General features: G+C 50.1%; 1 protein-coding gene across 1 annotated transcript; it reads left to right on the top strand.

The window, feature by feature from the left end:
• The first annotated feature begins 20,073 nt into the window (after window positions 1-20,073).
• On the top strand, window positions 20,074-23,902 carry TPRG1L (tumor protein p63 regulated 1 like). Its single transcript, XM_053997273.1, is given in 7 exon segments — window positions 20,074-20,160; window positions 20,162-20,278; window positions 20,356-20,447; window positions 20,939-21,115; window positions 21,677-21,830; window positions 22,530-22,755; window positions 22,971-23,902. Coding segments are annotated over 6 exon segments (822 nt in total). The 3' UTR covers window positions 22,725-22,755; window positions 22,971-23,902.
• The last annotated feature ends 72 nt before the right edge of the window (window positions 23,903-23,974 follow it).

Below are 23,974 nucleotides of genomic sequence, written 5' to 3'. Positions count from 1 at the left end.
AATATATATAAAACAAGATGGAGGTTTTAGGGTGGAGGCTGATCCTTCTTCACCTTCTTCTTCTCCTTCACCTTCTCCATGGGTTTGAGTAGTTTTGTGTAATTGGATAAAAAAGTCCACATTGCAGGTCACGAGTGGTTGGTTATTGGGTTAAAAGAAAAAATAATTGAGGTGTCATTTCTTAATTGGACAGTTAATCCTTAAAAGGCCCTGTAGAGAGAGATACAGCTCCATTTTTAGTTTGTTCGACTGAAGTGCTGTAGAACTCACAGTTTGTGAGACTGTGACAGAGATAAGAACTAATAAACATCTGAGTCCCAACAAGAAATACTGTCTCACACATTTAATCCCAACCCTGGCAAAAAGAAGTTAAGACTTGACATTTAACCATTTTGATGTCAAATTTTGAAAGTTGATGTTTTCTTTTGCTTGACAGTGAGGTGCTCAACGCACAAAGTCTCAAAATTTAGGATAGGAAGGAAATTACCTCAGGGAATGGCCAAGGGCTTTCCTTGAGAATCATAGGAGAACATCAGGGCTGTGGTGAAAGGATGCCTTTTCAGCCAACAAGTGGATAAAACAGCCAGAAAACGAGTCATGCAAGATCTCGAGGCAACAAATACAAGTTACTTGGGCTGAAATTGGAGGGATCTTTCTAGAACAGTCCACTGGGAGCTGCTCCCACCTCTGCACCAAGCTTTGCCGGGAGCTGGCTGCCCCATCGTGGCGTCACCTTCGGGCAGCCCAGAGGATGAAATGGAGCTAAACTGTAAGTAAGCCTGAGCAGCCACGTTTCTCTGTTCTCACCCAGCGGAGTGTAAAATGGACACGGAGACACAGAATGCTCAATTAGGCTTCTGAAATCCACCTTTCCAAATCGTCCCCATAAACCCACTAACAAGGTTACGGTTTTTCCAGGGGAGTGTGCACTTCTCATAAATCATGAAATGCAGCCCATGGTTTATATTTCCCACTGGGGAATGCTGATCTCAAATGCAGAAACGTTGTGAACAGGGGCACTGTCATGTGTGTGGTGCTTTGTTGGGGGGTAAGGATGCAGAACAAGCATCCATCTTCCTTTCTAAATCTGTTTAAAGATTTGCACAATGAAATTTTCTCTCTGTTCACTGATCTGGACAGAGCTGTGGTGACGGCCAGCTCCTCTCTTCATTCTTTTTCCCTCACCTCCTCTTTTCCTCCCATTTTTCATTGAAGAAACTGCTACAAACTCAAGAGGGATGGGACTGATAGGAATATATCTCACAAAAAACCTGGCAAACCTGGAGCAAAGAGCATCAACTGATGACACAGATCAAGATACACAGGGGTGGCCCCTGGTCCAGCAGCTCCCTCTCACCCACCCCAACCCTCTGCTGAGCCCAGGCTGGGCTGTGGAGAGCCATGGGCTAAGAGAAGCCATGGGGACCAATCTATTCCAACTGATGCATCCCAGGAAGGAACACTGCAGCCACCAATGGTGTCACAGGACCTTCAGGTCAGTTACCAACTAAACATACAAAGCTGTGATTAAATTACGACCCCTCGCTCAATCTGGGACCACCTGGTAACAATTACAGCAGCACTCGCTGAACCGAGGGTCCCCCACGCACGTGGGCTGTGCTGGCTGCAGCTTCTCCCTCCTATTTGCAAGTTGGGAGCCCCCCTGGCTTCTCTTCCCATTCCAGCTAAAGCTGTAACTAATTAGTGACAGAAAAAGCAGGTCTGTGATTACACATTTCATTTCGTGTCATTATAACTGGCACCCCGCGCAGGCTTCCAGAATGGCTCCAAAATTCTTGGCACAAAACCGCCCACGCCGGCTCCAAAACACTAATTGTGCACTCGGAGAAAAAAGGGATCACAGATGGAAACAGTGCAAGGCAGGGGTTGCAGTTTTGGGGCAGGACAGCTTGTGCACACCAGGAGATAAATCTGCAAAGTTATCAATTGTCAAAGACAACTAAAAAAGTCTGAGGTACCCACACGAAATCCAAGCTAGGAAAAGGCAGGGATTACCTTCCCAAAAGGAACCCAGAGCTGGTGGGTGTCAACTTGTCACGCCTGAAAAATCAGTTCTAACCCACTGTACGTGGAAATCTAATAACCACGTTACTGCGTTCCCACTATTGAACCTCCCATATATCCAATATTGGCTCTGTTTTTTCCTACAGCAACACAATCGACTTCCTGATTTCCCCTCCGTGCTAAATCCTGCTCCTGGCTCACACAACACCTTCTGCCAAGGCTGCACTGACTGGGGAAGTTTTGTGATTTGGGAGGTTTTGTGATTAGGGAGGTTTGGCAAAGGTTTAGGTGAATGTGCCATTCTCCAAATATTCACATTTGCCATCAAAATACACCGTCTTGCCAGACAGAGCTATGCACCTGCTAAAAGGGGCTTTCTTCTATCAATTCTTTTACCACACAGGGACACCCTGGGTTAGGCCAAACTCCACAAACTTTGCGCCTTCGATGCACTAGAGCCGAAATCCACGAGCCTCAGCACTGGCTCTTTTAAGGACCTGATGATTTTTCAAACCCCCTCCCTCCAGAAGAGAAGATTATTTATAACACAAAGGTAGCATTGAAGCCCAAACACTCTCTCCTCGAACTAATGAACCCGTGATGAAATGCTGCTTCACAAAGCCAGTTATCTTCTCATCTAACGCTTTAGTCGCTTTCCATGGCCACGTATCCCTGGGGACTGCAGTGATCCCACACCAATCCCGTGCTGGAACTTGGGAAGTTCTTTGCCAAGCATCCTGCTCAGCCGAGCCGTGACGCCTGTGGGTTGCAATACTTCCCTGCACAGCGAGGCAGGAACAACTTCCCATCTCCAGGTGTGTGCCAAGGTGTTCCAGGGCTGCAGCCTCCAGGTTTTCCCTGCTCTGATCATGCAAGAGGGGCTCTCTTTTCTTTTAGTCCTTTCCTTCAGGCCTCAGCACCGTAAGAGGGAATGGGTTGCCTGGCCAAATGACACAGTGGTTTGGTTTTTCCTGAATCTTTCACCCTAAACACCTAAAAACCACATTTTCATGAGGGTCCCAGCAGAGCCAGGCCTGGCTCCAGGGAGCCCAACTCGCCAGCAGCACTCAGCTCTCAGAGCAGCTCAGCGAGACCCAAAGCATAACAATGGAAAATATTAGAAGCAATTTCAGCGACACAAATCAGGGGTTAGAAGACAGGGGTGTTATTCTTGGCAGTGCCCCAGATTTCCTGAATGAGCCGGACAATTCCCTGCTCTGTGCTGCAGGCTGGCACATACCGAGTGGAAATCATAATAACCTACTTCCCAGCCCGGGGGCGGGTGGGGGCTGCGGGTCTCCCCCTCTGTGCCCTCCAGGCCTCCTGCAAACGAGCTCCTAATTCAGAGCGACAGAGTTTAATGTGATGAAATTTGGGAAAAGGGTAATGACACTGTTCGGGGAAAGGGGAGAGAAAGAATAAATTATGGGAAGCGTCACCGCCTTCTGCTCAGAGGCCAGGCAGTGTCCTTTGTGAGAGCTCAGCGAGGCGGGATCCTCGGGAAGTCGAGACATGAGACTGATTTAGGAGGAAGAGCCATGAAGAAAAGCAATGTTTGGGCTCCCCGAGGTACAGCCCGGCCATCCCCTGCCTGGGCAGAGATGTGCTCCCAGGGGAGCCCACGATGGACTTTTGACCAGCACTGAGCTCCATCTCGGGCGAGAGGTTCAGGAGTTCAGTCACAGCCTTTCAGCTGACTAAACAATGAGCCTGCAGCAGCCAGGAGGTGATGGACAAAGCAAAGCCGCCTCTCAGGGAAATTAAACTGTCAGCCAGACACATTTCCTGCCGAGGCTTCCAACCTGGATCACAAGCCCAAGCTGCCCACCCCGTGATGGTGCACACGGTCAGGCTCTGGGGCTGTGCTGGGCTCCAGGGCCATGCCAGGCTCCAGGGCTATGCCAGCCTCCAGGGCTGTGCCAGCCTCCAGGACAGAGCAGGGCTTCTGGGCTGCGCCAGGCTCCGGGGTTGTGCCAGGCTCCAGAGCTGTGCCAGGCTCCAGGGTTGTGCTGTGCTCCAGGATTGTGCTGTGCTCCAGGATTGTGCCAGTCATTAGGGCCATGCCAGGCTCCAGAGCTGTGCTGGGCTCCAGGGACATGCCAGGCTCCAAGACTGTGTCAGGCTCCAGTGACATGCAAGCTCCAGGGCCATGCCAAGCTCCAGGGCCATGCCAAGCTCCAGGGCCATGCCAGGTTCCAGGGCTGTGTCGGGTTCCAGGAATGTTCCGAACTCTAGAATTGTGTTGGGCTCCAGAGCCATGTCAAGTTCCAGGGTTGTGCCAGGTTTGAGGACCCTGTCAGGTTCCAGGGCTGTGCCAGGCTCCATGGTTGTGCCAGTGAAACAAGCACAGCAGGTCCCCATGAGCACTCCTCCCTGCTTGCCAGGTGAGGGGTGGAGACTCAGTGGAGTTGGCAGAAAGAAACTCAGTTCAGTGTGGGGTAACTCACTCTGGAGCCTTTGAACAGGCCATTTGTGACTAACAGAAGTTTTTATTTTAATGGGGTGATTACAATTCAGCAGCTTTCTGCTCAGCACTAGGGATGATCCCATGGGTTTTCATCGTGTCTCAGACTGATGCCTCCTCAAATGAGCATTAATTCTCCTTCTTGCATAGGGCCAGGCTTTACCTCCACCTGAGCTGAAAATCAGAAGACAGCAGGACCTCACTTGGATAAAAACTTGAGTTCAGGACAACTTTGACCAGCTTTAGACCAGCAGCTCAGGCTGAGCTTCCCCAGGCCACATCACAACAGTGACAGTGCCACCCACACCAAGTCTAGTCATGGTCTCCTCTTTAGGCTCTTTACAGCTCTCCTTGGTGCCTTTGTGCCTCACCAGGTCCTTTCTGAAGGTGGCAGGGGCTGGCCCAAGAGCACAGAGGGGCTGTGGGTGGCTGAGCTGCTCCTCCACGCACATCAAGAGTTGCAGACTCAGAGGGACTCAGCTTTTCAACGTCTCCAGCTGAAAGTGGAGATCACAGATCTTGCCAGACGTGCAGGCCCCTCACCTAATCACCGAGGGCTTTACCTGTGTTATTGAACCCAGGTGGAATTTAAGTAGCATCTCAGAGGCCACTTGAAACCAGGCAGCTCAGTCTGAGAGTTAAACTATCAGAGATCAGGCAGGGAAAGAACCTGATGCCATCCTAAAAATGCAAAGGGTGCCTTGACTTCTGACCTCTCTCCTTCCCAAAGAGATGAACAGTCCAGGACAGAGGGCAATGGAAGGAACAAATCCTCATCTCTGCTACCACCAGAAGAGAAGGGACAAAAGACAGAACCCTGCCAGGGTCAGGGCTCCCTGCCTTCACCTCTGACAGCCCTGGGGGTGACAGGAGCAAGGCCAGCTGTCACCATTAGAGAGGGCACACGAGGAGAGGAACAAATCCAAATATTCTGTGAGACCAGTGAGGTCTCTGTTTCTATGTAATTTTCCATCTCTTTCTGAGCTATTTGCTCCTAGCAGAGCCCACAGCCTGCCAGTACTGTCCCCACAGCTGTGTAGTGGGGACATTTCTTCACCTGTAAGAGCTCAGAGACACAAATCTGCACGTGAGGAAGGGGAGGACAGCCCAGTTTTGCTTCAGACAGCCTCCAACCTATGCTAATAACAGTGAAAACCCCCAGTGCAGTGGCTGCAACAAGGCAAATTCCTCTTCCAGGCACCAGGATGGCTCTGAGAGCCCAAACAACTCTCCTGTCCTGGGGCAGGGTGCTGGGACCTCCCATGTCATAACAGTGTTCAGGATCACCATCAGTGTCAGACAGCACCACCATGCTCAAACAAGGAGCTGGCAGAGGGCCTTGGCTCGTTCCACACGAGCCTGCAGTGCTGAAAATGTCCCCTCACATGGGCTGGGGTGTCACTGTCACCCTTAGAACTGAAGGGATGGGACTGTTTTCGGGCTAAGAACGATTTATTGCTCAGATAAACATCAGTCTCAGAGGCTGTGAGATTTTAGAGGAGCAAGCACTCAGCCATAGCTCAAGAGTAGTCCCAAGTTCTTTGTTACAAGGCAATACAGAACTTTCTAACCCAATGGACAGTTGCCACAGAATTTATTTTGCTTCCCTAAACTATCACCTTTACTCACTTCTGCACTGTGGATACTTTTGTCCAATGGCTTCTGTCTCACTTGCACACATTGGCTTCTATTGTAACTTCTAAACTTTTAGCTTATTCCATACAACCACTCCCTTCCATTATAAACCCTTCACTGTTTTACCCAATACAGTTTCTCATTTACTTAAGGCATATTCTTTCTTACAACAATAAAATATAAATTTATGATTTTTCTGCCTAATGTCTGTGTATTGTATTTTCACATCAATCCAAGCTTCTTCCAAGGCTGCAGATCAAACCCTTCAGTGTCTCTGTGGAAGTTTCTGTTTTTCCGATTCCCACACTGGGTGTTTTTTTTATTTTTAAGGAGAAATGATGACCAGCAAAGAGCAAACAGAACCCCGCAGTGAGGAGATGCCAGTCCCCAAGGGAGAGCAAGATGTCCTCACTGGAGAGATTCCACTGCACAACAGCCCTAATTAAACTGTCAGCAGAGATGCCCTTCCCCTGCTCTGTGCTCCTGGAACACCATCAATGATCTCTGGAGCCAGATAGGAAGGGCCACAGATCCCGCTGACGTGCTCTGGCACAGCTCTGTGGCATTCAGCAGAGCCACAGCAGCGAGCACAGCCTGACCCCAGAGTGCTACACACCAACCAGAGAAACCTCCAGCATCCATAAATAACAGCCTGGCTGTGTGCCCCCGCCCCAGCACCTCACTGATGGTCGCTGACAATTCCCTCCCAGACCTTCCTACCCCTCCTCTGCTCCACAAGGACACACTGGTGCTGAGGCCAAAGCCAGCAGCAGGAAAAGCCATCACACCCCTGCAAAGCCACAGCCTGGAGCTCCTCGGGATGAGGGTTTAGTTACAGAGCCCAGGCATGTTCCCTGATGTGGGAAATAGAAACAAAATCTTTTAGAACATCTCTCAGTTACCCTGTCCCTGTAAAGCTAGGAACAATCCAAGAGCCCAGGACAGTGCAGAGATCAGCACACACACCCTGGCTGTCCCGTTTGCCCGTGGGATGCTCCTCCAGCTGCTGCCTGTGGGGGTCTGGACACAGAGAGCACAATTCCCACCTCAGCCCTCACCTGGTGGCTGCTCTCCTGCTGCTCTCAGGGGCTCAGAAGATGATTCACAGAGCAATGTAATTTTATTTTCTGCCCCTGGAAGTGCCCCTGCCTGTGCTGAGGGCTGGCAGAGATCAGCTCCCTGTTGTGCCTGCAGCACTTGAGGTACATAAATACCTATTTTTCTGTCCCAGAAACAAGGTTACAGCATGTCCTGGGTGTGAACCCGGTGGTATCCAATTGGGTTTGAAGGGCTGAATGGGGACAGAGCTCACCATCTCCAGGTCATGATCCACCTCAACCTCCCCAGCAGCTCAGCAGCAATTCCTGCAGGAGTTTTTGGGCTGGTGTCACTCTGCTTTTGTCCCTCTCTTCTCCACTCCAGCCCAGGGCTGCAGTGAGCAGCCCCTGAGGACCATTCCCAGCCCCGGTGATGAGAAGGATGAGTTCAGAGCGTGCCCTGAGCAGCTCTATTTCCTTTTCTCTGCTTCCTTCCTGCATGGAATTACTCATTTCCTTGGCAGGAAAACTCATTACAGAAGGTGCTTTTCTGAGTTCAGCTGAGGTTATTATCTGCTCACTGACAGGGGTTACGAGGCACCCGTGGAGCTTCCTCTCCCCAGTGGGTTGCTCTCCTGTGCCACAGCTTGGAATTGGAAGAATAAAGACTTGTTTGACACACCTTTTTATCCCTTTTTGGTTTAAAAAAAATCCTTTGCTACAAGCATCAAAGCCCGGGGAAGGCACAGACAGCCTCTCCACAGAACAAAAGGCAAGCAGCTGTGGGAGACACTTTCCTGTCTTGGAGGTCAATCCCAGTCCTGCCTGCCTCCACAAGGATTTCTGAATCCTCTGATTCCCCTGATGGCAGCGCAATCATTTCCCCAAAATGCTCTGCTGGTTCTCCTGCCTATCAGTAAAATCCAAAGCTGCTTTTCTGTGAGGAAGGAGGAGAGCACCTCCAAAGTCAAAATCAGAAAATAATCAGGCACCGAGGCAGGGAATTGATCCCACAGCACAAGGAGAGCGCAGGGCTCTGCACAAGGTAACATTTGGTTCTGCACATAAGTTTGGTTCAATTCAAGAGGTTTTTCCTTGCTCTCAACACCTCAGAAGTAGTTCCCAGTTAAATGTTTCCCCAGCTGGATGTGGCTGCAGGGTTTAGGGAGTGACACAGCAGCTGTCTCCTGTGTCAGACAGAGGATCTGGAGGGAAATAGGGAATGTGGGGCCCACGGGGATAAAGCTGCCTCTGTCTTCTGCAACAACAGCATAAAATCATCTCATAGGCTGATATTTGCACATCCCCATCGTGTGCAAACCTGAATACATCTCGCAGCTTCCCCCACAACTGGGGAGGACACACTCCCATGCCTGTCTGGCAGGGAATTGCACTGGAAGAGAGCAGGAATCCAGCCACAGAATCCCAAAGCCTCAAGTTCTGGGTCTCCGCTCCAGACCTGACCAGTGCCACCCCTTCCCCTGTGGCTGTGTGCCCCCCCCTCCAGGCTGACCCTGCAGAATCACCACCCTGAGCCCAGCTCACCCTCTGGATACAGGAAACCTCTCACGGGGGCAGCTCCAACTCAGCCAGTCTCAAAATAACAAACCCAGCCCCTGATAAACCTTCTCAAAGGAGTTTCCAGAGCTTCTGCCAGTGGCACAATTGGAAACATCAATTTGGCCTTGATTTTAAACATTTCGTAGCATTTGGCAAGTGGATGAATGGCTGGGACACTGAATGTAGAAATTCCCCAGAAATGGAAAGCACTGCACGGTGCTTCCCAGGAAGCCAGAGCAGCATCCTTCTGATGCAAGGAAATAATCATCATCATCATCATCATCATTATTATCATTGTTGTTATTATTATTACTATTACTATTATTATTACTAATTTATTTTTTATTATTACACCAGTGAAAAAACCTAATAAAAAACCATGACAGTTATTTTTAAGCAGATTTTTAAAGACATTTAAAGACATTTTTAGAGCATTTTCTGCAGGCACAGGACTTGAAATGAGCCAAAACCAAGGAAGTTGAGCCGAGTAGAGCGACACTTACCGTGCAGGCAGCCAGCATCCCCTGGGAGCTGGGACCATCCTGGGCAGCACCTGTAGGTAGTCTGGGACCTCAGCTGGTACACCTGCCTGTAGCCCGTGTAATACACAACCCTGAAACACAAAACCACAGCCAAAGTCAGCTCCTGCAGGACAGGGAAAGCGGGAAGAACAGAATTTGTAGCCATGGGTGGAAACAAAATGAGGAACTGGGTTTGCAAACGTGCTGCCATTGTTTTCCACATGGCCTGGCAGTGATCACTGATGCTAAGAAAATATTCCTAATTTACTCTAATTAGGAACACAAGAGACAACACCCAGGTCTTCATAACACCCCAGATTATTTTTTTTTTTCCTTTTCTAGACTATTTACAGCTCTGAGCTCCTCCCTTACACTACTTGCTCACAAAGGAAATGTAAATTTTAAGAACAGGTATTTCTGCCTTAGTGAGCAGGAGCAGGTGTCTCTAAGGGGCTGGTGAGCTAAAAAATCAACATCATCCTGATGGCAAAAACCAAACTACTCCAAGAGTTGTGCTGGACACAGCAAGGCTCCACAGCTTGGCAGGGAACACTGAGGGTCCCTTTAACTACTCCCAGTAGCTTCCTCCAGGGTGGGAGCTGGGGGAGTAAAGCAGGGACTGATCTGAAGCGTAAATAAATAAAAGCGACACATTTTTTTTCCCCGGAAATTTGGTGTTGTGTGTTTGTGAGAATTGAAACACAGATAATACTTCTGAAGCCGATTTTCAAAAAGCTCCATTGGCAGAACATGAAACTGCTCCACCAAAGCGAATCAGGCAAACAACAACAAATATTTGGCACGGCAGATGTGTTGTGCATGTCCACTGAAAATATTTATCCTAACTCAGTCGACTTGTTTGATTTTGTCTGGATGTTCCTACAAAAAAAAAACCCAAATAGCAGAGAACCATTAATCCCTGGGAAGGAAACCTTCAGCAACTCCTGCGTGCCAACAAGCACGTGGAAGCACAGCTGAGAAAAATAAAAGCAGATAGCAATTTTTTTTGTTGTTGTTTTTTTATGAGCTGTTAACAAATTATGAAGGAAATTGTTGTGTTCCAGAAGCAGCTGAGAAAGCAATTCACAGGCACCAGGCTCCAGCCCAGTGGGATCCTCTTGGTACCAGGAGCACCCTCCAGCCCAGTCCAGAAGGAAGGAGAAGGGGAGATGGTGGATGCAGCGTGGTGTGAACATGACAAAGAAGCTCGGGGATGGGGAGGAAAACCTTGAAATAGTGATGTAGGACAGCTCAGGGCTCCTTGTGCCCCAGCAGTGCCCTGAGCAGCCTCATCCCACCCTCCTGGGCAGCTCTGTTGGACACTCCAGACCCTTCAGGCAGCTCTCAAGGACAGGCAAATATTGTGACAGCCTCGGTGCCTCTGGGTATCTGGCTGCTGCAGATGGGAAAGAGCCACACAGGAGATACTTTATCTTCAGTGTTTCACTTTTCTTTTGTGTTTTAAGGAATCCCTGGCACAGAAAACGGGGAATGAGCCAGAACTAATGGAACCCAGGGAATCCTGCTGTGTCCTGCTGCTGGAAAATCCCCTTCCAGCCCCTCTGGGATAGCGCTGTGCTTCCTTCAAGCTTGGTTATGGAGGGCTGAGCAAAGCTACCTGCTGTCATTACTCACTGGAAGCTGCACAAACCCATCCCTCCACCAGGAACCCCGAGCAGCGCAGCCTGAGGATGCTCCAGCTGAGCAGATTCTGCTTTTCCCAGTCGCCTCCAGGAACTCAAAGGCACCGAGGCCAATTGCAGGTCAGATCCTGGAGCTGTGAATACACTTCCTGAGCCTCACACTGCCAGAGCCAGGTCCAACTGGAGCAGCTCCAGCATCCCTGCGAGTGCCGACACCGCGCGCTCCGCTGCCTCGGCTGCCCGGCACAAGGGAACTTGGCAGGACAGCTCCCAGCTCTTGGAAAAGCTTGCTGCAATGGGAACTCCCAGAAGTTTAGAGAGAGGAGATCTGGGACAAAACCTTGCCCAAGGAAAGTTCTGCTGATAGTTCTTTCCCTGTCGGGATTTCACAACTCCCGGGGTGAAATCTCTCAGTGGCTTCCCCTCTGTGCTTCCATCGGGATCAGTTTTAGCACTGGGTTGTTCTGATATTTGTAATGAAGCAGAACAGAAAGTTATTTCATTTCAGTCCTTTGATTTGCGATGTCAAACCCATCCTTTAAGGAGCTGAAGGGACTGCTGGGGCTGAAGAGCTCCCAGCCTTTGAAGTGGAAGCAGACAGGGCACCCATCCTTTCAAAGTCTTCCCTGAAAACACAGCCAAGAGTCAGACTCTGTTTGCTCCTTTGTTACCAGGACACAGATCTCATCACCAGAGTAATTACCGGCAATTACAAGTTAGGAGGAATTCCTAAAGTCAGGACTTAAAAGCTATCTTGAGTCCAAGATGTTTCTTTGAAACGACAACTATCATTTTTATTCTGCAAAGGCTTGTAACTCCCTGATGAGGCCGGAAGAGCAGGTGGGGGGTGGAAGCAGCTTGGGCACGTTGTAGTTTGGCTGCTGCATAGGTAAGAAAAGTTAATTTTTTGTGCTGTAACACATGTTCAGAGCCCTCCTTCTGCAGGGCCTCCTGCCCGGGCTCCCATCCCTGGCCAGCTGGGAACTCAAGGGATGCTGTGATTAGGGGGACAAGCACTCAGGGGATGTTCCAACTCTGTGCTCACCTGTGCAAGCCCAGCTCAAGCTCTTCTGACGTGGCCCTGAGCATGGTCCAGCTCAGGGAGTGAAAGGACCCTGCAGCAAATCCTGCTGACCACCACCCCAGCAGTCCCTGCCCTCACAGGTGGTCCTGCACCACCCAACCCCTGCACCACGGCCACATTTACTGTTATTTTAGCCAATAACCCTGACTTGGGCCCAGCTCCTGCCATCAGCTCTGTCAGACGAGAGGCACTGAGGGGCTTTGAGGAGGAGACATCTAAAGATACAGGAATCGTGCACGTGATGAGAATAAATCATTCCATTAACGTGGCTGGATCATAGGAAACAGATGTCATACATTGTCTGAAGATGGGAAACAGCCCACCACAAGGACAAAGCTTCTTCACAATGAGAACAATGGACAGACCTTCTCTTTGGGAATTCCTTCCCAGCTTAAAAACTCTCAGTGTCACAGAAATACCAGGTTGAGCAAGAAGCCCCTCTAGCAAAATGCCCAAAGGGTTTGCCAAGCTCTTGTGGTCTCCTGCTTCTAGCTAAGAAAAATATCCTGTGAAGTAGCTCTACTCCTTATTGGCAGTTTGTGGGGTCAGGGCCACATCTCTGCTCGTGGGGCTGTTCATATCAACCTGTAAAGGAACTGCTCTGTCCCCTAATCACAAAATCATGGAATCATAGAATTGTAGAGTCACAGAATCACAGAACAGTTTGTGTTGGAAGGGACCTAAAAGATCATCTAGATTCAACCTCCTGCCATGGGCAGGGACACCTCCCACTGGCCAGGTAAATGCCAGGCACCAAGGCTTTCCTCCAAGGTGTTTCCTCCTCTTTCCCCTGAGAGCTGTGGGACATCCACATGAGCTCCAGCCACGCTGTCTCATCACTGAGACTCCCTGGAGGGCACCAAGGCGTTCCCGTGGCTGTTTCCCATTCCAGAGCAGAGCCAGGGGAGCAGGATGGATGCACAGGTGGCTGTCCCCATCCCAAACTCACTTCCCTGCTGCTGCTGGGGAGTGGGAATCACTTTTCCTCCTATATTATTATCACTACTTTAATTGAAGGGATGGGACCACAGTCGGGCTAGGAATGATTTATTGCTCAGATAAACATCAGTCTCAGAGCCTGTGAGATTTCAAAGGAGCAAGAAGTCAGCCAAAGCTCAAAGCAGTCACAAGCTCTTCCTTACAAGACAATATAGAACTTTTTAATCTAATGGACAGCGGCCTCTAAGTTTATTTTGCTTTTTAAACTTATTTTTACTTATCTTATCTTATTTTATCTTATCTTTACTTACTTCTACTGCACTCTGGATGCTTTTATCCAATGGGTTACTATTACACATACACACAGATGCTTCTATTACAACGTCTAAACTCTCAGTTTACTCTATACAGTTACACCCCTATATTATAAACACTTCACCATCTTATCAATACAGGTTCTCACTTACTTAAGGCATATTCTTACAACAATAGAAACATAAGTTTATGATTTCTCTACTTAATGTCTGTGTACTTTATTTTTGCATCAATCCAAGCTTCTTCCAAGGCTGCAAATCAAACCCTCCTGTGTCCGTGGAAGTTTCTATCTTTTCATTTCTCACAGAGATACTTTCTATAAAGAGATACATATCACAGAGATACTTTCTATTAAAAAAGTTACAATTACTCATTTGGGTGTTGTGAAGCTTAGAGGTCACAGCTGGCACCCAACTTCTCCAGGCTGCTCAATTCCAACCCTGGCATGCTGAACTTTAGTAATGACACTGTTTTGAGTTTGTTCTATTTCTTTTTGAGTTGGTGTTGTAATGAGTAAGTCATCTATGTAGTGGAAAATTTTTGACTGTGGATGTTTTTGTTGGTTTGGAGACAAAGCTGTGGTTATAAAATATTGACAAATAGTAGGTGAGTTTTTTATCTCTTGTGGTAAAATGGTTTAGTGATACCTTTGTAGTGGTTTTCTTCTATTGATGGTTGGAACTGAAAAGGTAAATTGAGGATCACCTTCTGGATGTACTGGAATGTTGAAAACACAGTTTTTAAAGCTGATGATAATAAGAGGTTAATGCTTTGAAATCATTCCCTCTTTCCTCACAGTGTTAAGGAAAAAAATACAACTTCATAGTCTCATATTTTGGTAAGACTCTTCTGAGAAAAATCCTTAATGTTTTGCAAGTGTCTGTGGGAGTTTCCACCTTTCCATTTCTCACAAGGAGCAGCCCAAGGTGGAGGGAAGAGCACCTACCTGCGCTCGTAGCCCGTGCACCAGCGGCGGCCGCCGCAGTCCGGCTTCCACACCTTGGCAGCGCGGGTCAGCGCCTGCACGCACGGCTGCCGCAGCCCCACCACCCCCAGCTCCTGCTCCGCGCACACGTTGGGCCTGCAACAGAGAAATGCAGGGATGTGAGGGACCCAGGGGATCCCGAGGGATCCGGGGTGTGTCTCAGGTTATTCCATTTCCATCTGTCAGAGGTGGGGCAGCTCTCTTCTGTTCGTTGGGCAGTTTCTTCTTTTATCTCTTCCACAACCAATCCTCCCTCCAGGAGATCTCTTCTGTTCATGGGCCATTAATTATTAATTATCTTCTGTTAATGGGCCAGTGAGTGTCCCTGCATGACTGATAAAATTCCATCATCCCATTGGGAGAGGCTCCGCCCAGGGGGAGGAGCCAAGCATTCCTACCTGGATACAATCTGACCTGGGGAACACCACAGCAGCCTTTGCCCACTGCATTCCCAGAGGAGCAGCTTTCTGCCCCACTGCATTCCCAGAGGAGCAGCTTTCTGCCCCACTGCATTCCCAGAGGGAGCCCAGGCCCATCTCCAGCAGCCCTGGAGCTCCAGAGGAAAACTCCAGCCTTGTCCAGGATCCTGCTCCAGCAGAAGCACAGCTGGCACTGCAGGAGGGCTGAGCCCCCATGGAATGGCACTGCTGCCACCACCCTGACCCACAGGGGGTCAGGTTCTATTCTGACTCTGTCAGTAGATTTTTTTTTTCTTTGTTTGTACTACTGCAAACTAATTTTCCCAGTAAAGAACTGTTATTCTTATTCCCATATCTTTGCCTGAGAGCCCCTTAAATTCAAAATTATTATAATTCAGAGGGAAGGGGTTTACATTTTTTCATTTCAAGGAAGGCTCCTGCCTTCCTTAGCAGACACCTGTCTTTTCAAACCAAGACAGGGGGTCACAGCTGCCACTGCCTGGATTTCCTGCTGGCAGGGCAGGAAGGGCTTGGGCAACCCCCTGCATCCACCTCCTCAATGAGTTAAATCACTGCAGGGAAAAGAAACGGTGCCAGGCCGGCCAGCCACAGGGGCAGTTTCATGCTCATTCAGAGCTAAGGGCTGTGAGGCTAATTCCAATAAATCAAAGAAATGTACTTTGTTTCTTGTCTAATCCTAACTCTTTCTCCACACACAAGTCAGTGGGTTTAACTAAGGATGAAGAGTGAAATATTTGTCCCTGACTCCATGAGCCACTTGGTATTTGGGGCTGCTTCTGCAGCTTCCAACAGGACCCAGAGTTTTCTTAGAGATACCTTCTATAAAAAAAAAAGGGGAAAATGACTCATTTGGACGTGGTGAAGCTTAGAGGTCACAGCTGGCATCCGACTTCTCCAGGCTGCTCAATTCCAAGCCCGGCGTGCTGGCACAGGGCTCTGCTCCAGTGCCCCGTCCAAGAAGTCCTGAAAGTAACTGCCAGGGCAGGAGCACAAAACCCTGACATGGGGAGAAAAAGCCGCCTCTTCCAAAACCTTTATCTTCTAAAGGACATGCTTTTTTTTAAAGAATGAAACCCCTCGGGGAGGGCGGCTTGGAGTCTGCACCCCACACCACACCAGCTCCATGGACAAAGGGAATTACAGTGATCCCCTGGCTCTGAGAGACCATCTTCTGGCAGGAAGCCAAATTTGCAAGGAAGTTTTCCAGAGCAGCCAAATGATTAACACCAAACTGTAACTGTAAAATGTAATTAAAAAGAGCAGCCTACGTGCTGCTGGAGCAACAGCAGCGGGCGGGGAGGAACGTGGAATAAGAAAGATTCCTGAAGTGAAATAAAAGCAGCAGGTCTTGGAAGAAAGGGCAAAGTATTCACACGGGAATCATCTCTCCCATTCAGACAACAGTTTCAGCTAAACCAAGGAGTTCCCTCCTACAAGAAAAGTCTATCCACATTTTTCAATTTTCTATTCCCCTTTCTGCACATCTAATAGTAAATAAAGAAACCCACAACATCTTGCTCCCCACTGCCCCTTCACTCTCTGCTCTTTGCTTCACCCTTGATTTGAAAACACTGCATTTGGCTCCTGCTTTTCCATTCCCTGCCCGACAAAACCCCTCCGGAACTCTTTCTTCCTACTCACATGTGGGGCTGCAGTTTGCTCCCGGCAGCCAGCGGAGACATTCGCAGCGCCACGATGAGTGACAGTGCCACGGCAGGAAACTCCATCGCAGCTGCTCCTCTCCCTCCAGGTGCTTCCAGCAGTTATCCCGGGAATCCCACAGCCTCCTCCAGCACAGCTCCACTGTTCTTCCTCCCCACAGGCTCCTGCTGCCTCCTGCTCCCAACTTGCCAGTGTCACTCCTTGCAGAGGACAAAGCACAGGGGAGTCCTCACAGGGGGAGAGCGGATTTATCGTTCCTGGATGCTTCCTCCCTCTCGAGTTCCGCTCAGCGAGTTTCTTCACTCCATTGGAAATTACAGTGCAGGTTGCAGCTGGATTTTGCCCCAAACCAAACCTGGCTTCTCATGCTCGTTTGCTCACATTGAAATGCACTGAAGTGACTTTTCCTTCTGGGATTTGCTTCCTGACAAAGCTCGAGGACCTGGGGGGCTCACAAAACCTGGGTTGTGCCCAGCAGCGCAGCCCCATGTGGGCTGAGCTGCTCCGGAGCTGTGATCCCCTTCCCAAGGCACTTTGAAATCCAGCCCTTGGCAAGGGGAAGGAGGAGGAGGAAGGAGGGGTGCTTTTCTGGCAGGAGAATCTCACCTCCCAGAGGCTCTTCCCGAAACAGGCAGGGTGATCCTTCACTCCATCACAGAGGTGCAGGCATCCTCCTGCCGCAGCTCCGCACCTTCCTCCGGAGGAACTCCCGCACATACACGCACCGGAGCATTCCCTGCGGTTCAGGGAGTAACAAAACTTCCCCCTGCCTTTCCTAGGTCCAGCTCCTTTCCCTCACATGCTCTCTTGCCTCTTTCCTCGCTGTCAGTCAGAAATCCCTCCCACGAGCTGTGCCCAGCCCCGAGCAGAGGAGGGGGAGGCCCTGCTCGCAGGGATGGAGCAGCGGTGCTTCAGGGCTGGTTCTCCACAGGCAGCTCTTCTGCACTACCCGAGGCCAGCTGCGGACACACCACCCCAAATCCCTTTCCCAGAAGCTCGAAAAACATCCCACAGAGATTCAATCTTCCCCATGCACTCCAACAGATAACAAAATTGATTGCTTCCCAAGGAAATTCTGCTGGCAGGGACACCTCCAACTGCACACAGCAGCTGGCACAGCGGGATGGGGAGGAGGAGAGCAGGGATGCTGCACTAAACATCTCAAGCACCTGCCAGCAAACCCTCCCCAAGGATCAGGAGGAACCAGAGCAGCAGCTGGGCACCTCTGAGCTGCCCCAGGGCCCTCCAGAGCTCACTTGGCCTGGGGCAGGTGCTGATTTCCATCAGAGAAGCAGGATAAGAAGGAGAAAGGCTGGGATAGTTTCATGGACATATTTTGTGGCTGAAGGACAACCATTAATCAAAACTAAAGTCCCCAAGGGCCATGCCCAAAAGCTGCTGGCTCTTGGAAAAAACTGAAGCAGCTGCTCCTTACACCAGAAGCCTCCCAAGGTCACAGCAGTGCCATAAATCCTCAAGTAAGAGAAAAGAGCAGGTGAGGGGGTTAAAGCTTCCACTTAGCAGTAAAATATCAGCCAAGCCTAATGGATGGGAAGAAAACATCATTCATTCTTCCTTGATAAGAAAGGCAGCAACATAAAGATGTTTTATAACAACAGAGAGAGCTCCAGGATACAATAAATCCAGGTCTTTTTCTATCTGGGATTAAAAAGTTAGAACTTTCTTACAGTAAGAAACAGGCTGCTCCCTGTTAGACTTCCAGGGATTCCTCCCAATGGGCAGGGACTGGGCAGAGCCGGCAGTCGGGCTCCCTCTCCAGGACACGGCTCGAGGCCAAGGCTGGGGATTGATCGGTCCAGCCACAGCTCCCACACTGCCTCAGTGACAATCCTGGCTGTCACACAGGTGGGACACAACTCGCTGCAGGGTCCTGGCTGGCCTGGCGTGGCCACTCTCCCAGCCACAGCCACCCCGGCCAGGCTGCCTGCAGGGAGAAGGGGAAGGTCCAGTGGGAAAAACTGAGGAGTGACCCAGCACAGACTCAGCTCTGCAGTCCTTTTAAAGTCCCTTTAAAGCCAGTAGTGAGGTTTCCCATCTAAAGAGGCCCATGTGAGCAAGGGCTGTGGAGAGTGGGGGATTCATGGGACACACGTGAAAGACAGATATCTGAAACCCTACCCTGTCTGTGAAGTCAATTTAGTATGTTTTCAATTTTATATCATTTCCCAGCACAGCCGCCCGCCGAGGATGTCATCCTCTGGCTCCGTGAAAAACAGCCCTGAAAGTGGTCCAAGATATGATACAGTTCCATAAATACTGATGATAATATCTGCAGTCATGCCAGAGACCACAGAAACTGAAACATTAACGTGCCATTCATTCCCCAGCATTATTTAATCTTAGCTATCAAGTGTGCTGGATGTGATATGGGCTCCAGGGCTCTCCACACACAATCCTGTCCCTATCCCACACTCCTCTGGTACCTTCCTGAGCTCTGTCCTGATGGTATTTAAGGATCTTGCACATCTGACCCAGATCTGCTTCACAGCAGCTCTGCCTGGCCTCCATAGACCCACACAATCTTGTTCCTTTGTGGGTATATGAGAGTCTTGCCCAGACCACCTGGGCAGAGCAGAGCATCATTTTGGCTGAGCACAGGGCCTCCCACTGTACATTGTGTGATGTGTGTGGGTTCTTGTCTTAGCCCTGAAAATCCACAGCAGAGCTGAGACAGGGCCCATACACTTCTGGGTGTGCAATGATGGTGGCACCTGGGACCTCATACAGCCCCGGGTGTGTGACAGCAACGCCTCCTGGTACCTGATACAGCTCTGGGCAGGGGATGGTGACAGCCCCCACCATCGGGTACAGCCCCAGGTTTGTGATGGTGACAGTACCCTGTACCTGGTGCAGCCCCAGTGCGTGCCAGTGATGGCATCTGGTACCTAACACAGCCCTGAGCAGGCAATAGTGACAGCACCCAGCACCTGGTATAGCCCTGCTGTGCGATGGTGACCGCGACTGACACCATGTACAACCCAGGTGTGCGATGCTCACAGCACCTGACACAGCCCTGGCCATGTGACAGTGATGGCACCTGGTACCTAATGAGCTCTGAGCAAGCGACAGTGACAGCACCCGCCGCTTGGTACAGCCCCAGGTGCGCGATGGTGACAGCCCCAGAGGCCACCGGTGTGTGACGACGACAACACCCGATACCAGGGCCAGCGGAGCACTGCCGTGTCCTGCGGCAAGCACATTTCTCTCTCTCTCAGGATTTTTTATTGAGGTGCACAGAGAGAAATGAAAGAGAAAACAATTTCTATTTCTGCTCCTTGTTTTTCTCTTGTAGAATGTGTTTGGAGAATTGTTTACCCAGAGTGAGCACTTGGTTGGACCATGGTGGATTGTTTGGGCCTGGTGGCCAATCGGATCCACCTGTGTCTAGACTCTGGAGAACAGGGTCACGAGTTGTGAAGAGTGAGATATGATAGTTAGAGAAAGTAGCGTGTAGTATTTAATATCCTCTTTTATATAGCATATTAATGTATTATAACATAATTATAATAAAGGAATCATTCAGCCTTCTGAAATGGAGTTAAACGTCATCATTCTTCCCATTAGGTTCGCCGACATCTACAACAGTGTCCCTCATCCCGCATCTCGCCGGGTACCGGCCGAGCATCCCGGGCGGGGCTGCAGTGCCGCCTCCCGGCCCGGCGCGGAGCGAGAGGCGGCCCCGCCGCTCCGCCCGCCCCGCTCCGCCCCGGAAGGCTCGGAGCGCCCGCCCGGCGCCGCCGCGATGCTGCAGCTGCGGGACGCGGACGAGTCCGGCCCGGCCGGCGGCCCCGGCAGCCCCGGCAGCCCCGGGGCCGCCACGCTGGTGCCGGGGGGGGGCCGGGCCGCCCTTCGAGCCGGCCGCGCCGCCGCCCCGGCAGACGCTGCGGCCGCTCAGTGTCCGCACCGCGGGCCGCGCCGGCCGCCTGCGCCAGTACTTCGTGTTCCGGGTGCGCGCACGGGAGGGGAGCGGGGGCGGCCGCGGCCCCCGCCCGCACGCCCTGACCTCTGCCTTCTCCCCCCGCAGCCCGGCACCATCGAGCAGGCGGTGAGCGAGATCCGCGTGGTCGTGCTGCCCGCCGAGGACGGGGAGGTGCAGAGCGTGTGGCTGCTCACCGAGTGAGTTCCGCGGCGGGATGGGACGGGCGCTCCGGGCGGGGGAGACGAGAGCCAGGGCAGCCTCGGCCCCGCGTTGTTGGTCCAGAGCTGCACAGCCCACAGCGCTGTTCTGTGTTAAACCTGGGGAATATTATTTCGTGTACAAGGCCCGGAATTGCCCAGGCTGGCTGCAGCCATCATTATTTCATTATTTCGTTATAACGAGACCAACGCTCCCGAGTTAACCCGTTAGGAAATCCAGTCCCACAGAGAACCCAGTCCTGCAGTAAAGCGTGGGCATAGCTTGAACAAACTGTCCCAAAGCCGCGTGTGTGCAGCAGGGCAGAGCCTCAGCCCTGCACTGGCCCTGCTGATACAAAGCAAAGTAACAGAAAATACAGCGTCACCAAGACTTCAGATTTGTTCTCCTCAGCAATTCTTTCTGCCAAGCTCTTGAGTGTTTCTAGCCAGGAGACAGAACCACTTAAAGCTCAGTCGTGTTCTCTCCCCAGAATCGATCACTGGAACAATGAGAAGGAGCGCCTTGTCCTCATCACAGACTGGTCCCTCCTGGTCTGCAAGTACAACTTCATCAGCCTGCAGTGCCAGCACGTCACCAGGATCGCCCTCAGCGCCGTGGACACCATCTCTGTGGGGGAGTTTGTGTTCCCACCCAAATCTCTCAACAAGTAAGTAGCCACAGGCACGTGTTATTGGGAACAGATTGAGCTGTCAGCCTGACCACTGGAATGGTCTGAGAATTCTTCCTTTTGTTTGCTTAACTTTGCAAACAATTCCTGAAGCTTTACTAGAAGACCTCAGGGTAGCTGCTGGTAGCTGGGGTGGTGACTAGCTGTACAAATAGCAAGTTGCTCAAGGACTTTCAAGATAAGATGAGTAGATTTGGGAGCAGAAACTCCTCACCATTACATAATGCAGTAAGTAGTAGTAACACCACCTTAGCATGAGTAGAAAGCTGTGAGTGGCAGGTCCCCTGTACACAGGAGCTGTCACAGGCTGTGAAGGATGGCTAGGGTGTCCCAGGTGCTTCACCTTCTTGATCTCAGCTCATAAGAATGTCCCTTTGACTTTCCAGGGGCTGAATTACTGCATTTCTTACCTTCAGTAAAATTTACTATCACTTATATTTCAAGTTAGCTTCTGCTTCCAAGTAGGTCTTTTCCAGACAGAACATTTTTAGTTAACCTTGCTCAGAGACAAGTTTTACCCTGTTCATTCTGCACTATCAGGAGGGAAGGTGTCGGTATCCGCATCCAGTGGGACAAGCAAAGCCGAGCCTCCTTCATCAACAGGTGGAACCCCTGGTCCACCAACATCCCCTACGTGACCTTCACCGAGCACCCCATGGCAGACGCTGACGAGAAGATCTCGTCCCTGTGCCGGGTAAGGAGCTGCTCCAGGCAGCTCACTGAGCTTGTAGGGTAGACACAACTTGGATTATTTTTAAGCAATACATTAATTAATCAAACAAAATCAGTTACTTCAGAGGTAGAACTTGGAGCTCCATCTCCCCAGTCTCCAAATTTTGACTTGCAAGCTGGCCCTACTGCCTGCATTTGCCAGGCACCCATAACTGGCTGAAACACAGAGGAACAAAACTTCTCAAGGTGCAGAGTCCTGTAAAACCCAAAAGCAAATGGATCTAGGGCTGTTTCTGTTCTTATTTACCTGACAGGCTGTTGGACTTTTCATCTAGGACTGCCAGCTAATTAACAGACACTTTAATTGCTCGCTAAAAACCTTCACCAAGGTGGTTCTCTGTTCTTTCTGTAACAGCTGCTTCCCTGTGAAAATTTGACTAAAATTAGAACACTATTAAGCATAACACATCAGTGAGCAGGGCAGAACCACAGAAATAAACACCTGGTCACTGATAAATCTCTCCCCTGTTTAAGTCACACATCAGCAGTGTCCTGTGTGAAATTAACTGAATCACTGAGGTTAAATATCAGACTGTGACTATCACAGCCCATAGAGCCGTGACAGCTACAGCTTTAATGCTAATCCTTCACCATTCCCTATCAGCAGCTGCTTAACAGTTTGCAAAACAATGCAAAAGCAAGGTGATTTCTTTTCTTCCAGCTGGAAAACTTTCAAACACAGCTGATCCAGGCTGTGAAGAAAGCCCACAAGGAGGGCCCAGTGCCAGGAAGCACTAACGGGGTGTTGGTGCTGGAGCGGCCCATCCTCATCGAGACCTACCTGGGACTGATGTCCTTCATCAACAACGAGGCCAAGCTGGGCTACTCCATGACAAGAGGCAAAATTGGATTTTAAACCCCCCTGTGTATCGGCTGTTCAAGGGCAAGTGAGTTGCTGGTGGTGCCCTGGGGAGAGGGTGCTGAGGGCAGAGCACGTGATAAAGCAAAGTTGCCAGGGGAGGGAAAGGAAAAGGGAAGGGAAGGGGGATGTTTTAGGATAGTTCCCAGGTTGTTTGGGGAATGCACAGGTTGGATTTGAAGCAGAGTGGTGTCAGTTGTGTGTTTTGTACCTGATTTACAGCCCTCACTGGTCCTTACGCAGGGTGAATGAGCCGTGGTGTGTTCTGTGTCCCAGTGCCTGCTCTTCCCAGTCCATCAAGTGCCACTGGAACCTGCTGAAACCCCCAGTGCACAGCAGAACCTTTGTGCCACGGCCCTGCTGTATCCCCGTGTACGGTGTCAAATCCTGTCGTGTGCTTGGGACTGCTTTGTGTTGTTCCAGAGGAATTGCTGTTCCAATCACCATGATCTCAGTGCTCTGATTAATGCCTGTTAGGAATTTTCAAAGCTGTCAGTCAGTCTTTAACAGTATTTGCTAGCTTTTGCTAAAGCTGCACTGTTCCACCTGCTCAGCAGCAGTTAGTGAACTCAATATGCATTTCTGAGCTTCTTGTAAAATCTCTCTAAGAACCTATTGGAACTTCCTCTCTACTTCTGTTTCTTTGCTGCAGCCACAGATTAAAGACTGTTGTGAGAGAACGTTGCCAAAAGCCTCACAAACACGTTTGCCTTCAAAGATGTTCTTTGTAGAACTGAAAAGGAATTCTATTTTGGTTAGATTGATACTCTTAGCCATTTTTCTTAAATCCACTCTAGTTTGGGCCAGGACTTTGTAATGGAGACAGAGAAAACTTTCAGCACTGTGTGTCAGCCTTGGTTCATACATTCCTGCGCTGAACCTTTCATCCAGGAATGAAATTCAGAAGCAACCCAAGAGATTACAGCTCTAATTGCTCAGGAGGTGACTCTAACAAGCTTTTTCCTTGTGCATGACCTTCTCTCTGTGCCCTTTCATCAGAGCATTTATCTGCTGGATGAACACTGTGCTGCAGTGGTGGGGTTTTTTGACCTTAATGTAGGTGGGTGTTTGTGCAGTTGGTCCTAACTCCAGCTTTCCAAGCTTCTCCATGCATTTTCTAAGTTCCCTGTTCAATTTTCATTAACCTTGCAGTAAAGTTAAGATTTCAACTCTTACTTGGTATTCGTTCTTCATTTTCTGGAGACTGAGGCTGTGAAATTAGGTAATAAAAGAAAAAAAAAAATCCA

The sequence above is a fragment of the Vidua macroura genome, chromosome 23, assembly GCF_024509145.1.
Source record: "Vidua macroura isolate BioBank_ID:100142 chromosome 23, ASM2450914v1, whole genome shotgun sequence".
Classification (NCBI taxonomy): Eukaryota; Metazoa; Chordata; class Aves; order Passeriformes; family Viduidae; genus Vidua; species Vidua macroura.
The sequence above is the reverse complement of the archived record's forward strand: the minus strand, read 5'-3'. Positions and strand labels throughout refer to the sequence as shown.